The following is a 17,783-nucleotide window of genomic DNA, read 5'->3' as shown; positions in this document are numbered from 1 at the left end:
ATGGATATTTTTTAGTAAAAATTGATGCAAAAATGTCATGTAATACTTAATCCTTCTTGGAATCCTATATCAAATGCTCTCATTTTTCCATTGGTTAATGGATCAATGTTTTCCATATTCTTCCTCATTAACAGATGATCTCATACACTGACTTTTTTTTTTATTGGTGTTGTTCTTTGTGCTTCTGATTTTCACACCTCTCACTTCAATATTTTATAACATTTTTCCTGTGGGCTTGAACTGGTCTCACACATGATCTTAGCAAAGTGACCAGTTTCCTACTTCCTTTTTGCCTTCATTCTGAGAGCACTTAAGATACTGAGTTAACCAATCTCATCTTTTACTGTACCCAGCACTCCTCTGCTTTGGGGGAAAACACAGCAGTTTCAAGGCGTGCAGTTTTAGGATCTGCTGTTTTCAAAGTGTTGGGGAAAAAGTAATGACATTGGTCTATTTTTCATTTAAATAATTATTCTAAGCACAGTTTTTTCTAAAATAAACATATGGTTGACAGAAACTGAGATTCCATTGTATCAAATGATCATTGCATAGTTGGGGTTTTTTTATGGTGCTTTTTTGATATAGTAATAGGTGGCATGACAGATGGTATTAGAATTCAAATACCACTTAAAATGGTCATCACTGTGTATTTTAATAGTGGTTTTGGTAATGACAATTTTGGTGATTTAGTATTTTGTGCAACGGGGTTCATTTCCTGTTGTAGAGCAACCTTACCTGTTACTTTTGTGACTTTGATTTCTGAGACATGTGTTTCTGTTGTTTCTGTATCTGTTTTAGTTCTACAAATCTGCTTTTTTTTTCAGAATTGAAAGTCTTTTCCAAAGACTTTGTAATCAAACTTGTTCACATATATAGACTTTTCTGTTTCATTATATTCAGATGCCTAAATTAATCATCCATAGCACAGAAGGGCTTGAGAGGGCAGAATTTTGTGCACCAGCTGGACACAGTCACCAGCAGAAATTCTTGCTGAAGGGTGGTGGGGATTAGCAGGGTGATGATGCTGTGGATCACAGTGCTTAGTGAGTTATTGCATTTGGGTGGGGGCTCAATCTCCATTTCATGGTTCTGGTCAACATCCAGCTGAATAATGGTGTATTTGGTGGTGTGAAACTTTATTTGTAGCAGGGAAATTGAGTGGACTATTCACTGAAAAAAAGAAAAAAACCTAAATCCAGTAACTGCAGCTCTCAGGTTGCAGTAAAGTTTTGTGGTGGGGGAGAAATGAATGTTGTAGGTGAAATTTCAGCATGGTGCCTCATGAGTTCAATAGGAACTGTGTTCTCCTTACTTCCCAGGAATTAACCCTAAGCATTTAGATTATAGGGTGGAATTTCATTCTCCCTGAAACTTTGGCTATGCTGTCTTCAAAAATATTTTGCTCAGTTCTTGAATGTAGCTGTGGGAGCTTCGCTCTTTTATTCAAGCTATTTCTATAAAGTACCTCCAGAACAAGTCTTTTGTCATTGCCATTTCTCATCTACTACAGATCCTGTCTGCAGCCTCAGAGCTTCATAAAACAGAGAGCCTTATCAGTAATCAATATTTGTAATATTTGTTAATATGAATCTGTCGTTACTGACTCATCGTTTGAAATTAATTTGAGACAAAGCACTTTGGTATGGGACTGCTGATCATATTAGAAGCAAAACCAATAAAGCTACCAAAAGCTGGATCCTTAACTTTGCTGGCACATCAAAGTCAAAATGCATGACTTGGATCCTCATATGGAACCTAACTAATAAGAAGTAATAATGATGGAACTTGACGCGTTCCCAAATTGCAGAAAAGTCTTCATTAAGAAGCAGCAGCTGTTTATTTACAGGAGCACATGGTCTAGTCAGCATGATAAGAACACTGTGGAGAGGGATCAGCAAGTTTGCTTTTACTGGAAAACACACATCTTTCTTCTCCACTCTAATGGGTCAGTATTAAAGAGAAGCTGGAGTGGGAGAATAATTAGAGTGATTTTCCATTTATTTTTCCTTTCCAGCATGCCTCAGGCTAGGGAGGTCAAAGAGATGCTAAGAGAAAAACTGCATCTGGAACAAGTCTGAAAATAAATACATATCCCATGAGTAGTGCTGTGCACAATTTGCTTAGCCTTGGAAAACTAAGTTTGTCTGCCACTTGATTGCCTGCTTCATCGAGGAAATCTGCTTAGCCTGTAGGATTCTGAAAGCTCTTTTTCTTCATTTTCAAAATGTGAGGGATGTGAATTAACCATTTCCCATTTCTTGTTTTTTTCAGCTTTCCCTTTCACATATCAGAGTCACATTACTCATCAGCTTCCTTTGGCTGGTTTGCAGCTAGGAGGTTTTTCAGGGAGCAGAGATGAGCTCTGGATATCCCTGCTCTGTAACAGCCTGAAAATCATACAGCAATGCCTGACATAAAGTAACATCTGACTCTTATCATGTCCTTCCTTGTGATGCAGTGAGATGAATTTACAAATCTTGAATGCTTTCTAGGTAGAGGCATATCCTGTTGCACTCTGTGTCAATGTAATTGTATTTATTCCACCTGCTTTCATTCATTTGTAGTGCAGTCAGTGCTGTGCTACCTTGGCGCTGCACATCCAGCTATGAAATATGCATCTTGAGTAATTATTTCCATGCAAGAAGAGCTTTCCATCTCCCTGGTTTTAAATGTCTTTCATCTGATACTGTAAAAGAAACAGTGTCACAAGTGGTCTTCCCTTAGCTTTGTCTAACAGTCTGCAGGAGCCCATCTGTCCTATTTAATAGCACCACATTTCTGCACTAATCTAAAGTGGAACATGGTCAACAGGAGGCTTTGAGCTTGCTTTGAAGCAGGTGATCTAACTCCTTGACTGGGTTTCCACTCTCTGCCCCCTGTGTGTGCACTCTTTCTGAAGCACAGCCTGCTGCTCACATGTCAGTGGAAGCGCAATTCAGGTTCTTCCTGAATCAGGGATGGGCAGTCCCAGGAGTGGGCAGGATTTGGAAGCTGAACTGTAGAGGAATAAGATCTGTAGACCTCTCAGGCCTCCTTTTACCTGTATCTCAAATTATGGGCCACAGACAAACTCACAAGTCCATAAAAAATTAAATAGTCTCTTAAATATGGTACAGGACACACCTAAACAAGGCATTCTTAATCAAAGTTTGCTGTTGTGACTTTGTGTAGATTGTGTTGCGCTTTTTAAACAGGCCTTACATTTTCTTCTGTAAAGTGTCTGGGTTAAAATTCAGTTAATATTTCACAAGTTCTCACAGAACTCAAATGAAGCATAGCCCAAACAGTAAAGCAATCTGTTTTGAAATTTCAAAATTCTTTCCTCTTGAAGTGATGGGGGTTTTAATTTGGGTTGCAGGAAAAGCCTCGTTGGAGAGGCACAGGTGACCTAGCTGTCTTTACTGAAACACTGGAACAACTGCACTGGCTTGAGAGAGTGACTTTATTTCTTGCACTGCTAAGATCTTCTCAACACCAGCCACATGTCACCTGATGTGTATATTCCATTATTAGGATTGGGCAAATGCATATACTTCCTCACTTTTGGCTAAAGAAGCTGAAAAACTTGGGACTGCCAGGTTTTAGCATTCTTATTATTTAGTACTTTTAACATAAATTTCTCCATTGATTCAATAGTTTATCAGGATATGGAATAAGTTCCAATTTCTAAACATGTGGTTGGCCTAAAGTGTCTTCACAGGAACATACAGAGCACAAAAGCCACCAGCTGTGTCCTTGTGTGCTGCTTTCTGCTTCAGTGTACCTTCTGCTCAGGCTGTTCTTAGAGCTGTACATATGTGTTTTTTGCAGGGAGAATTAAGCTTATTGGCAAAATTTCACCTTACCTTTAGGTAATCTCCAAGAAGCATAAAGGTTTTTGTGATAGGACTTGACAATTTCATTTGGGTCCTTTGCCATGTACCAGATAGCATTGTGCTGCATGTCTGAGTGAGGAGGTGATGAGGACTAGCCTCACCTTTTGAACTTTGAAACAGTCCAACTTGCAAAATATGTGGGTGAAAAGAAAAAGAAAGGATAGTTTCTTTTCTTGGACTGTCTGGAGTCTGCATTGATTGGAGGCACTTCTAACAGCTCAGCATCCATCAGTCTTGTGGGGAATCTCTTGCAGGACAAAGGATTGCATAGTAGTATTACTTTACAATGAAGAATTTGAATTATTCTACACTGAAGGTTTAAAAAAAGCATTAGCTATCTCTTCTGCAGTTTAAAAATCATCTTCACAAATTTCTCTGTTTTATTTTATTTTTATTCTTTTTCCCCCCCCCACAGGTTCCAACTATGGGAGTCCCCGTCCAGCTCATGCCAACATGAATGCCAATGCAGCTGCAGGGCTTGCCCCGGAGCACATCCCCACGCCAGGGGCAGCTCTGTCCTGGCAGGCTGCCATCGATGCTGCCAGGCAAGCCAAGCTGATGGGCAGCGCTGGCAACGCCACCATCTCCACGGCCAGCTCCACGCAGAGGAAACGGCAGCAGTATGGCAAGCAGAAGAAGCAGGGCACCACCACAGCCACCCGTCCTCCCCGGGCACTGCTGTGCCTCACGCTGAAGAATCCCATCCGGAGGGCGTGCATCAGCATCGTCGAATGGAAATATCCTTCACACGGCCAGGCAGGCCTCTGTGCACAGCAGCTCCTGTGCAGGGGTGGGAGGAAATCCGTGGTGCATTGGGCTGAAATCAAAGCATCAGGTGGAATTTTGTGCATCGGGTGGAATTTCATGCATTGGGTTGAAATCCATGCACCAGGTTTGCAATCTATGCATTGGTTTGCAATCTGAGCCTCGGGTGGAAATCCGTGCCTCGGGTTGAAAGCAGTGGTGCATTGGGTGGAAATCCATGCGTCAGGTGGAAATCCATGCCTCGGATGGAAATCAGTGGTGCATTGGGTTGCAATCCACACATCGGGTTGCAATCCACACATCACATTGAAAGTTCCACCACTGGGAACTCAAAAGTGCACAAATAATTTTTGGTGTTTCAACTGAGGTTGTTTATGCTGAAGGGGGGGCAGGTGAGGAAAGAGGATTAGAAGTGAAATCTTAACTACACCCTGGTGTGAGAGACCACTAGAAGTTTGAATAGCTTGATAAGGCTGAGAGGTTGAATTCTGTTCTTTGGGAAAAGGATGGCCCAGGAAATGCATGGGAGATAGTCCTGACCTCAGATACCTTGAATATCAATCTATGGGATTGATAGCAGCTCCTGGCTTTCCATTTTTTAATTTTAATTGGTTTTTTAGAGGTGTCACCAGTCCAAAGCTCTGCTACTTTGAACCATACACCTTTTTGTTAAAAATGTGACATCACACATTCTAGTGTATGGAGAAAAGAATGGGGCAAAAGGGCAAGGTAAAACCCCCCAAAGGTATGCAGTAAAACCCTGAGACTGGGCTGAAAACTGTTAATTTTACTGTAATTCTGGTCAAAATCGTAAGACACAGTATTGTGTGGTAAGGGATAAAGGAAAAAGAAACACAGTTAAAGTAACATGTCCAAATGCAGTGCAGAGCCAGATCTGACAGTCTGAACAAGAGACAGATGGTGTCACAGATGATGGATGATAACCACTGACACAGAGCTGCAGAGTGAAGGGGTTGGTGCTGCTTCCCTGGAAAGTCAGGGAGAGTCTGATCATTGCTTTATGGTGTGCAAAGAGCAAAGCCTTGTCAGTCATCCCAGTCTGGTCAGTGCAAGCTGGAATTTGAGTCTTTGGGGTGAAACTCAAATTCAAATTAAGTATCCCTCCTTTGCATCCTCAAAGAGAAACCAGGATTAACCCTGAACAGTAATCACAAGCTAATGGGGTTCTTCAGGAAATACAAAAGAAAAAGAATGTTTTTAGGGGTAGATAAGCATGTCAAGGAAAGGCAGTACGGAACTTGGCAGTAGTTAATATGATAAAAAAAATGAATTAAAGCATTTAAGACAATGTGATAATATTATTCCCTTGGGTGTCTGGTGGGATGCTGGGTGAAAACAGAAAATGAGTATATCAGGTATTACTGACATGGACATACTTTTCAGATTAAGAACTTGTTAAAAATGCTCCTGTCAATCTTTGGATGTCCTTAAACCACCTGCCTGCCTGTTCCTTTCTTCTTCAGATGCTAATTTTTAATCCCCTGATTAAGTTTGCTATTTTTTATTGCTTCTGACATAAGTCTGATACTTTAAGCATGAGATGATGGGTGATGACTAACAGGATAAAACTGAATATGGGTTTTCTTAGCAGCACCCCAGTCACCACATATCTTCAGAGTAACATTTGATAGATGGATAAGATCAGCAATAAATGATGGGAATGAGGTGTTGTAAGCCAGGGTACAGCACTGCTCAGACCAAGAGATGACCAAACACTGCAACTAAAGCCACACAAAGATGCTGGAGCTTGCAGTTTGGGGTTTTCTTTGGTTTTAGGTGACTTGATGGAAGGATTTTTTTCTATCAGAAGCTCTCATTGGACATCTGGAGTTTGTAAACATGAAACACTTCAATGACAACAAGCAATATCAAAGGGTTGTGACAGGCTTTAGTTTAATTCTATATTCTGAATTTTCCTGCTTGCTGAAAACTACTGAGAAAGGCTTAGCCTAATTTTTTGTACCACTAAATTTAAGCATAATAGATATGAAACAAATATCAAATAGTACTTCAGTAGTGTTTCTTACCCAAATGTTAGTGTTAAGAGCCTGAATGAGCAATTGCATTCAAGAAAAAAGTGAAATGAAGTAATTATCTTATTTTGCAAGGATTTAGCTGTGTGTTTAATTTTCTGCCTTTTGTGCAGTGTATTTGTAGATTTTATAGAATTTAATGTTTACAGTGCAAAAAGAGAATTGAAGTGAAAGAAAATAAGTGTAAACAGTGATAAATTAATGGATAATAATCCTGCCAAGAGAAACAAACAAAAATTTGGGGAAAAAGAAGTGATTAAGAAAATGAAAGCTTGTGGAAATCCAGGTCTTTAAGCAGTAAACATTATACAAACAGCCTGGGGCAGTACATACCTGAGAAGTCTTACTGATTTCTCAAGTAGATTTCTCTTCCTGCCCTGATCTGCTCTTCTGCCTCTGTGGTACCATTTATCTCCTATTATTCAGAGGCTTAAGCACAGTAGTCTGGTGAGTCTGGAGCCCTGTGAGTCTTCCATGTGTGAAATGCAGAATGCATATGAGTATAAACAGCAGTCAGGTGCCTGGAATTTGTGTGTATCTTGCAGCTCAGCTTAACATTCAGAGCTCTCCTTTCTGCTCAAGCCTGCTGAGAACAGCAGTCTGCTGACCACAATCATACATGCTGTGCTGACATTTGGCAGCCCCATGGTAGATAAAGCCATGCTCAAATGCACTCTGTGGCACAGGTTATGCTTGGCATTCTCTCCTGCTCCTCGTTCCCCTCCTGAGCACTGGGGAGTTATCCCAGAAGTCGCCTCCAGGATGTTCTTGCAGGCCAGTAAATGTAGACAGACCATAAATCTGGTCTCTAGGCTGACTTTGGAGACACTTCACAGCAGCAGAGATTGGGGAGGCCATTGAAGTGGATGAAGTGCAGTAGAAAAATGCCCTTTGGTTCCCCTGGACAGCCAGGGGGGCACTGAGCTTGTGCAGGATTTCTTTGTTGAACATTCCAAACCTTTGGTTTCTCTCTTCCCCAACAAAGCTGGTGCAAGGTTGAAATTCCTCTGGACTGTTTCTTTGTCAGAAGGGACTCCCAGCTTCCTGCTGTCCCTAAAACACTGAACTTCAGTGCTCCCTCTGATGCCAAATGAAATGCAAATAAGAGAAATACTCAAATAATTTTTCAGCAAAACAAGTATACATGGCAATGTGCAGTGTAAGCACATTTTGGACAAAAGACATTTTTTACCTTAACAAAATTTATCATTTTTTAAGCCTCTCTAACCATGGTTATTATTGCTTGAGCCCTCACATTTAACTCCAAGATATGAGAGAGAAACTGAGAAAGGGAGGCAAGAATACAGCAGCAACAACAAAAGAAAAGAAACTCCAAAATGTTTGTTTAAATTATCTGAGAATTTATAAATGCAGATGAAAACAAGAAAAAAATTGTAAAAAATGCAAGCACAGTCATTATAGTACAGGTTTCCCTTATTATTATTATTATCTTATCTTACTATGTAGTGCAGCCACACTCGAAGGAAATTTGGGAAAATACAATCTAAATAAGTAAAAGAAGAAAAAACTTTTAAGAAACCTTTGTTTATTCTGGCACGTGACTGGCCTACACTGCTTTTGACATATTAGGAAGAATTTTGGCTGGGAGTTCCTAAAAGCACTTAAAAAGGCATATGTTTCTTTTCAGAGTATAAGAGGCTTGGAATGCTTTCTTTAAACAGAGTTCTTATAAATATTGTTTTTTTAAAAATTTCTTTTTATTTTTGTGTGCTCATTTTGGAACAATTTCCTTAACTCCATTCCTCAGACCATTTGAAATAATTATTTTACTGACTATTTTTGCCAATTGTGTGGCCTTAGCTATCTATATCCCCTTTCCAGAAGATGATTCCAATGCCACCAATTCCAATCTGGTAAGTCCACAATGGTGTTTAGTTTTGCTATTTTGAAATTCCTTTTGAAAAGTGAAAATGGAGACTTGTGAAGGTAGAGAATGTAAATATATCCATCAAAGACTAGAACATCATAAAAATTGGTTTTGATTGCTATGTCTTGTCAGTTCATTTTACTACCTGTCACAGTGGAGCTGGTTTTAGAGATGAATATTCCAAAAAGTTGCACAGGTGCTGTATGTGATGTTTGGATCAACAGATTTCAGCTTGCTGCAAAAGGACTTGGTAAATTTTAACCTGCAGGTATTTGTGTGAGATATCTTTTAATCAGATATTTTAATCTGGTGGTTTTTGTCTTACTGTATGCCACTGTGAAAATGGTGCTGTCCTCTTCTCAGGTGCTTGATGACTGATTATTGTTTGCATCTCAGACACGTGCATTGATTTGGCTGAACAATATTTGTGCAGTTGGTGTTTTTTGTTTGGTCTGGTAGGGTTTTTAAAATTTTTTTGGTTGTTTTTGTTTTTTTTATTCATTCCCTCTTGTTGGGGGAATATAGCTTTTCATCTGTCACCAGTGATGCCAGCGTTGGTGCTTTGGGATTGAGCTGTCTGTATGAAAAGGAAGAGTGTTTACTTTTGGCTTAGCATGAAGCCATAGCAAAGAATTCTGTTCAGTAAGGGCAAAACACAAACCAGCTCTGGAACACAGTTCCCTGAATTAGCAGGAAACATTTTTTTCCCTCTCAAATATGTGAATAAATCTCCTACTTGTCAGGTTGACTCAGGATGAAAACTTACTCCCAGAGTTGAGGAGCAGGGATGCTATTTCCTGAATAAAATTTATTGAGACTTAAGAAATTTTAGAGCAGCAGTGGAGGAGAACAAAAGCCATACTTCTAAAGTAGCAACAACTGGGGTGGCTGACAGACACTGTAATTAAAAAAGATTCATGCTGCTCTTGGAAGTCAGTCATCTGATTAAATCTCTCTTGAAGTTTTAGAAAACACATTGCAAACTTCAGGAACTGCTGAAACAATACTTCTATGCTTAAAAAAAAAAAGTAGTAAAAAATTTGTAGAGTGGTGCATTTGCACTGTAACTCCTTAAAGAAGTACAAAAAGAGAAGCAGGAGGTGGTAAGTGATTGTCAACTACTCTCTACATTTATACTACACATGAGATGGTCGTGTGTCTCTTTGGCTGTTCTTTGTTAGTGTAACTTGGTGTTTAACAATGATGAGTTGTGCTGTGTGTATTTAAAATCTTCAGTAGGGCACCTCTCAAAAATTACTGTATTTTATTTAATGAAAACAACATTCAGTTGACCTTCTGGTCAAGCAAACAGGTATGCTCATTGCATGTTCTGACTTGAAGGGTTCAAAGAGGAAAATGAAGCAGATTCGAAGGTTCCAGGACTCACAATGTTTCTTTGAGTTTAATTGGGTTGTAGGGATGTGCCTCAATTCAGTGAGGAATTGGCTAAAACCAGGCTGGAAGTATCTCTGTAATTGAACAAGATATATTGAAACTGTTCTGCTACCAAGAAATATGTGCACCTTGTCATTTGAGTTTCCACTCTGCATCTGTTTTCCAAGACATCTTTTGCATCATTTAGAATGTCTATAAAAACTGTTGTGTTATTTGTTGGTGGAGTTTAAAAAAACCTAGCCAAGCAAGAGTTATCATCTCAGGAAAGTTTGGAAATGTTACAGCCTTGAGGATGAGGAGGAAATGTTAATTTACCTAAAGAGGTGTTTCACAGAAGTAGGGGAAGAAGGAAGGTAAATGAGTAATCTGCTTGACTCCACTTTTGTGTCTTCGTGGGAGAAAAAATAAAACTGGAAAATGGGATACTTGGTGTGGACTTGTGAAGTCAAGACTTTTCTACATTACAGAGAAAAGCCTGGAGCTGTGGCTGCTCAGTAGCTGTGCTCTCCTGTTGGTCTGTGTTTGCTGTTGTTGGGTTTTGTGTGTTTTGTTGCTGCTTTCTCAGTTTACACACTTATCCCTTGGCATGTGTACCCTGCTATTGAGGAGCACACTGCGTGAGTATACAGCATATGCTGCATTCTGTGAGTGAAGTCCGGAGCAAAAGGGAGGGAATGGGGGGCAAATGGGTGAGATAAGGGTGAAAAAATGTGTTGTGTTTTGGAACGGAATGAAAGGATAGATGAGAGTTACAGTTATTCCATCAGGCAGGAACTGTACAAGAGCGGTACCTCACTGTCAAAGAGCCAAACTGCACATGGAAGGGACTGGAAAGAAGCTGGGCTTAATAAATGTGTTCCTGTAAAAACTCATGTACTCACTTCCTCTTTGATTTTTTTTTTCTACCTGTGAGCATCTATTTCACAATCAGATTGATTTTGTAGCCATGAAGTCAAGGGCTGCCAAGGCTGCAATGTGACACAGGCAAGGAGGTTTTGTGTGCAGTGTGTGCATGTGGGTCATGCACAGATGTGTGTACTGTGCAGAAATGTGATTGAATCCATACAGAATTTTTCTGGCTGCCCAGAACTCTTGATTCATTTTCATGTTGCAATTTAGCTGGTTTAGGGTTAAAGCTACCACAGGGGCTCCCACATCTCTGGTTTCCTGAGACACCTCTAACTTCTCGAGATACAAGAAACTATCTACAGAAAACACAATGGGCAGTAACTGCTTTACAAGCTCTGAAAGTGCCAGAACATTTTTCCAATAAACTGCCAGATTTGCCTTAGGCTCAGAGTTTTCCTTCTCCAAAGTTTCATCACAACTTTTCAAATAAAATCTTCCTTGGTGACTGAGGTCAAAATTCAATCAATTGTCTTTTACAAGCTAATGGAGTAGAGGGTGGTGAGGGAAGAGAAAGGAATCCTGGACTGTGTGAGTGCCCTCTTTCCTTCTCTCTAAAAAAGTAGAAAAAGGATGCTTAAATAATGCTTTGTAAAGTATTTGCTCTGTGTGGATTTCACACGTGACCAGCCACTGGTCACATAAGGCACAGGCAGTACTGTGTGCCTTCCCCATGTACCTGAACAAAACCAGTAACCTCTTCCATGTCTCCATTTGTCTTTAGCTGCAAAACCTATTTGATATGATTGAAATACATACACAAGAGTCCAGTAAATAATTCCTTCCCTTTTGCATTAGCCAGGAATTGTGAATAGCCAGGGCTGTGCAATACAAGTTTAGGTTTAACCCCACATAGATGTTCTGCCTGTTTCTCTGCAATCTTTCTTCCTACAAATTTTCAGCCCTTTTTTATCAAGTCTAGGGACAGTAACTTGAACTGTGAAGCCCTTTCAGTTTTGAAATGACCACTTATCCTAAACCCCCCATTTCCTATTTTTATGCTCACTGCAGTGTCTTTGTCACTGGCTTTAAGGAATATGCCAGGATAGTATAATGTACTCATAAAAAATGCTTGAAATTGGTTCAGCAGTTTTTATGTGTTACTTTTGCAGTGTTACTGCAAAAGTAACTAAAAACTGTTGTTACTGGAAAGTACTGGAAAACTATTGAACACAGATGGAGGGCAGTTGTATTAGGTACATTTTTTCCTTCTTTTTTTTTTTGTATTAATAAACTTGCTGAGACTTAATTTAAATTCCCAAATAAAATAAACTCATGTATAACCCTGCAAAAAAAGAACAGTTGTGTGTTAATGCAACCAGAAAAATTGGAGCTGGTTTGAGGGGAATTAAAGTCAGTCTGCAGCAGAGGCTGTGGCTGATACAGAGGCTTTCTGCTTGTTATCCCTGCAATTATGCATTAGAACAGAGATAACATACATTTAGGAATAAAACTATAGACTGCCTAAGATAGGAAGCTGAGAGGAAAATGCTTCTGTCACTTTACTGGCAACTGCAAATGGCACAAGCCTGGTCAGTGTCGCAGCCTGGTGATAACATAATGAGGTTAAGACCAAGGTTTACAGCACGTTCCAGGGAAGGCAGCCCTGTGGGTTGTTTATGCTTTGGGTAAAGAGCAGGGAAATCTTCCTTCTGTTGCTTTGATAGTTCTGCTTTCCCTTCCTGGTCCTTCTTACAGGAGGGAAATCCTGTTGTACACTAGTCAAATGTAAAGAGAGATCTCTTGTGTTTATATGTGAGCTTATAAAAAAATGGGATGTCACCTTCAGGTTAATTTGTTAAACCTCAAATAGGGCTCTGAAAAGAAAGATGGGATTTCTGCTTGCTTTTCAGTTCTTGTGCCAGCCAGTGTTTGTGTGTGAGGATGGAAAGGGAGGTTGCCTTTCAGGAGGTATGGCTGCTTTATTACCTGGTCATTATGGGAGTGTCCTATAGAGCAGGGGATTCCTGTGTTAAAAAAAAGAGAAAGTTGTTTTATATTTTTTAAAAACTATCTATTGTGACTATCTATTACATTGGACTGCCTATTACATAGATAGGCATGTGGATGTGACTATCTATTACATTTCTATACATTGGCATAAAAAACTTCAGCAAGTTTTGTATCAGAGAATTCTGGAATTACCACATAGAACAGGCTCAATTTTTCTTGTGTGCAATCAGGAATTGTTAGAGAGCAAAGTGGGGGTGAGAGGGTTGGGAAAAGGAAAGGTGGCTTTTCTGGGTGAGGGTGAGGAAGAGCACTGCACAAAATCTTTTGGTTCTGCTGTATCAGTGCCCTCACCCTGGTGTGTGCCAGTTCCCAGCCAGTGAGTGAGCAGAGGATGACAGCACGGGGGGTGAGGGACAGAGTGCACACCGAGCTAATGAGCTCTGATAGGTTTATTACCTTGGGCTTGATGCCAGCCCTGCTGCAGCTGGGGGAGCTCACACAGTTACAGGGCTCGAGCAGGGAGGGCTGAGTGACAGCAGCTGGAAAAACGACGCTGAGGCAGCTGGAAAGGGACTGGAGTCAGGATGAGAAGAAAGGAAATTGTGCCAAAAAATCCTTGAGGGTTTCTTCCAGAAAGATTGTGAATCACTGTGTGATTCTGAGGAAGCGGAATATAATGGAATTCAGGCTCAACATTTCCCAAAGTTCTCAGAAACCTTGCTTCTGACAGGGTGATACTCAGAACCCCTGATTGCAAAGTAGCACAGGGTGGAAGAATAAGCATGGGGTTTAAGAGGCAGGCATTCAAATTGTGCTCTGGTCCTGGTATTGGCAAGCTGTGTGGCCTTGGACAAACTGCCATCTCAATTTTTCCATCACACCATTACAAGAAATCGTGTAAAAAAGACCCTAAAGAAAGAAGAAAATCCCTAGCAGTCAATTCCAAGATAGTAGTCACTAATTAGAAAAGAAATGTAAAAAGTTGGTGTTTTGCTCTTTTTTTTTTAACATATTCATGTAATATTCCTAGGCTTTGTGAAGATGAAACTGGTAAAGCAGAGACTGACATATGTATTACTAGCAGGAAGAAAACTGTTGGGTTCAGAGTCCTGACCAAATCTGAGCTTCTCTTTGTACCAGTGGCCCCAGAGTCCTCATCCAGTCTGTGCTTGTTGGTGTTTGCCATCTCTTTATGGGATCTGACATTACTCATGGCTGTGTCCCCCCATATCTTTTTTTGCTTTTTAAATTCATAATCCTTGCCAAGTAATTCTCCTTGTTCCAGTACACATTCTAACAGACTTGTCCCTTTTCCATTTTCCTCCTAACTGCAGTCTCCCTTCCAGAGTGGGAGTTTCCCACCTGTTTTCTGATTTGACCTCAGTGCTCTGCTTCCTCAGCTTCCTGACCACTTCTCTTGTTAATTTTACTCTTGAATTCCCTCTCTTTTCCTAAACCCAGACTCTGTTACCAAGTAATTAATCCCAGTACACATCCTATCTCATTATTTTTAGCTTCATTCTCTACACACTGGTCTCCTAGGCTGAGCCTTATGGTTTTGAAATCAGAGTTCTTCCCAGTGATGTCTGACCACCAGCAGTAGACATGGACACTCATATGCACTTGCAGTAGGGCTGTAAGCTGTGTAAAATGCAAAGAATGATAAACTGTTACACTAGCTAATCCAACTCTATGAAAAGAGCAACTTGAAATTTGTAGGCTGTATGTTTCTGTGTAAGTGATTTGGAAATTTTAGTTGTATGTTTTGGTTCTGATTGATGGCAAGTTTACTGAATTAGTCCAAACATGAAACCATTTATCCCATTTTTGTAGACAGCTCTGATTACCGTTTTCCTTTTCTTTATGTGTAGGCTTTCTAAATCTTAACAACTGGGGTTTTTTTCAGGTGATAATTATTCTTGTTTATCGAACATCAGGTTCAGTGTAGGAATTTTGTGTGTGTGTGTATTTCATTTGGATTTCTTACCACTTTTTTACCTGTTTAGAAGAGACAGAAAAAATGTGGAAGCAGGCCAAATAAGGGTATTTAAGTAGTGATGTTTTTACTGTAGTCTAATTCCTGCCACTGCAAAAGTAAAAGTCTTTTAAAAGCAGTGGAAATTTTCAAAATGGCAGGTCATTTTTGTATTGTTCTTTTTCTGTTGTCCTTATCCTTCTATAAGTCTTTGGGATGTTTGACTTCTTCTGTTCCTGAGCTCTTCAGAATCTTTTAATGACATTAGGAAGGAAATAAGCATCTAGAAAATCTAGAAATTCAATTGAGCATATTAGATATCACCTTTAAATTCCTTTATATTCCTTTATCACCTTTATATTCCTTTATGTCTAGTTTGTATTATACCACATTCTAAGTCAGGCAAGCTTCTCATTGACTTCACTGGAGTTTGGCTGTCACCAAAAGCCATCTACTAATTCAGTGCATGCCATTGACAAACAATTGCTGGAACATTGGGCTTTGCTGACGTGTACAGAATCATTGACTCTAAAGGCAATGCTTCATGGACTTGTTCAAACTAGAAAAAACCCCAAGAACTTTTCAGAGCTCCCTCAGAAGTAAAATAATGGATGTGCTGCTCGCCAAGGGACAGAATTGCCAAAAGGGAGGAATGTTTTGTGTGTTTGTCAGAGTTTTGACTGGCTGTTCCTCTAAGGACAATTCCTATTTTCTCCTATGCTTTCTGACTCCCAAAGCATGAGGGTCTGTATCTCATAGCAGCTCTTCAGTCCTTCTGGCTGAATGACAGAGAGCCTCAGAACAAAATGAGACCATTCTTGGATTTCACCTCAAAAATGCTGGACAATATATAATTGATGTTTTCCTTATGGAATGGAATTTCTTTTCCTGCTTGTACAATTCCCGTGAAGAATTAGCAAAGATACTTAGCAAAGATACTTCTTGATGAAGAACATGATGTTGAGAGACCACTGGTTAGGGAAAGACTTCCAGCAAGCAGCAGGAAATGTTCCTTAATGTCTTTGCAGTGTGCTGCATTTCTGGCAGATGCTGCAGGGTTGGCTCAGCAGGTTATCTCCTGGAGAAACCCTCAGCAAGTTCTGCTTCAGCTAAGCCTAGGCAAGGGAGCTGGAGCATCTTTGGATAGCTGTGTTTGCCACAACCTTAACAGTTTGTGATGGTCTCTGGGACACCAAGGAATGCATATTTTGCCCAGTGGAGGGACTTTAATGGTGTATAGCTGTAAAGTTTGATAGACACGAGATGCACATTGATGTCTTGGTGCTCGTAGTGAGCTTACCCAGACAGAGCTTGAACACTGAGCAGCCAGAGGAGCACCTTTGAAAGCTGTTCCCTTCCTGGGGTTACAGCTGCTGGCACAGTTCCTTTCCAGCCTCTCTAGCAGGGATGCCAGCACCTTTAGCCCTGTGTGCTGAATTTGGCAATGGCATGTGTGAGGTGCCCAGCTCTCCCAGCAGAAGCTTTCCAGAATGGAAATGAGATGTGTGTGCTTCCCTGGCTAGCTGTGTTGGCAAGTGTGCAGCTGCTATTCAGGCTGTCCTGATAAACTTGCACTGGTGGAGAGCTTGGGGCTTTTGGAATTCATCATCTTCTGCTGGTTTGTCCTTGTCTGTTGCTTGTAAAATTTATATTTAGGTAGCTTATATTAGGAACTGAAGCAAACATCTTTTGCATATGGTTATCTTCATCTGGTATGTTGAAATGTTTTTCTACTTAGCAATAAATGTGCTTAATCTTCTACTACAACTCTTTGATCTGTAGCATGGTGAATGCTTTTTATGTGGACATTTTAAAATGTTTCAGTTCTGTTACTTGCCCTCAAATATAAAACCTCACACAAAAGCGGAACTTGCATGTAATTTTATTATTGTTATTTTTATCCATTGAAAACCTCTTACAGTGCTGTTATCCTTGTGTGGCCTTATTGTCTGAGTCACTTTTAAACAAGAATCCCTGTTTAGATGAGATTATGCAGGCAAACATGTGGTCACAAAAGATTTTTTTTCAAGATCTAGTTGTATAATTGTTTCACAATCTAAACTTGTATTTAAAAATAAACAAGCAGAAAGCTTCTCCTCATTATGGTCATCAAGATAATGCCTGAATCTGTACAAAAGGCACATCAGTGCCCTTCAGGAGCAGTTGGCTGAGATGAAAAATGTGGATTGAAATAACATCAAAGGGAATGCACAGCTTCTATAGCAGTGGCTAAATCATGGCAATGACAAAGGAAGGTCTCACACACAGGATTGGTGTCACTGTGGTGGCAGGTATTGGGGAATTTAATTGTTAAGGATTGTTTTGCTGTACCGCAAGGAAATCTGCTGCTTCTGCTCTTTAAAATCACTGCTGTCCTTGCCACAAAGGGAAGGAAATAGAGGAATTCCAGCTTCCTGCTCCTGCTAAATGCCTCAGGTGCCTCCTGAGTCCAAGAACCCAACTGGGCATTTGCCTGTGCAAATACTGAATAATCATGTGCAAATCAATCAATATGGGTGATACTGGAGTTTCATCTGGGGTTTTCTGCAAAATCCAGTGTTGTGTGTCCAAGCAGGGAGAGCAGCAGGTAAAAGCTGGCACCTACATGGAGATGTCTGGGCTGGACGTGCAGCTGTGGTTTACAACTTATGTTCCATTGATATGGACCAGCAAAAATCTGATAAATCTCCTTTCACCCAAACAACTTGTATGCTAATTGTTATAAGTCATTAACCATGATATATTCCTCTCTTATTCAACCTGAGCCAAGTTTTAGCTGTGAAACAAGTCACTGGCTTTTTTATAGATCTTCTTATTTAATGTTTTCATTGAATCCTACTTCTCATCTGACAATTACACAAATTTTATCCATCTCAGGGGTGTGATGCTTTCCTCCTGACATAAATAAATTCCTGTTTGTAGCAGTTCATATTCCAGCATTGACCTTTATTTACTCAAATTAAGTGTTTACT

At 40.1% G+C, this 17,783-nt stretch overlaps 1 protein-coding gene across 1 annotated transcript in view; it reads left to right on the top strand.

The window, feature by feature from the left end:
• The window catches only part of CACNA1C (calcium voltage-gated channel subunit alpha1 C), a 458,666-nt gene that overhangs the window by 65,494 nt on the left and 375,389 nt on the right, over positions 1 to 17,783 (top strand). The window contains exons 2-3 of the mRNA XM_030959315.1: positions 4,291 to 4,612; positions 8,463 to 8,568. Of these exons, the coding sequence (XP_030815175.1) occupies positions 4,291 to 4,612; positions 8,463 to 8,568 (428 nt within the window). The remainder of the gene's footprint in view (positions 1 to 4,290; positions 4,613 to 8,462; positions 8,569 to 17,783) is intronic.

Source organism: Camarhynchus parvulus, chromosome 1A (assembly GCF_901933205.1).
Source record: "Camarhynchus parvulus chromosome 1A, STF_HiC, whole genome shotgun sequence".
Taxonomy (NCBI): Eukaryota; Metazoa; Chordata; class Aves; order Passeriformes; family Thraupidae; genus Camarhynchus; species Camarhynchus parvulus.
This window is presented reverse-complemented; position numbering and strand designations above follow the sequence as displayed.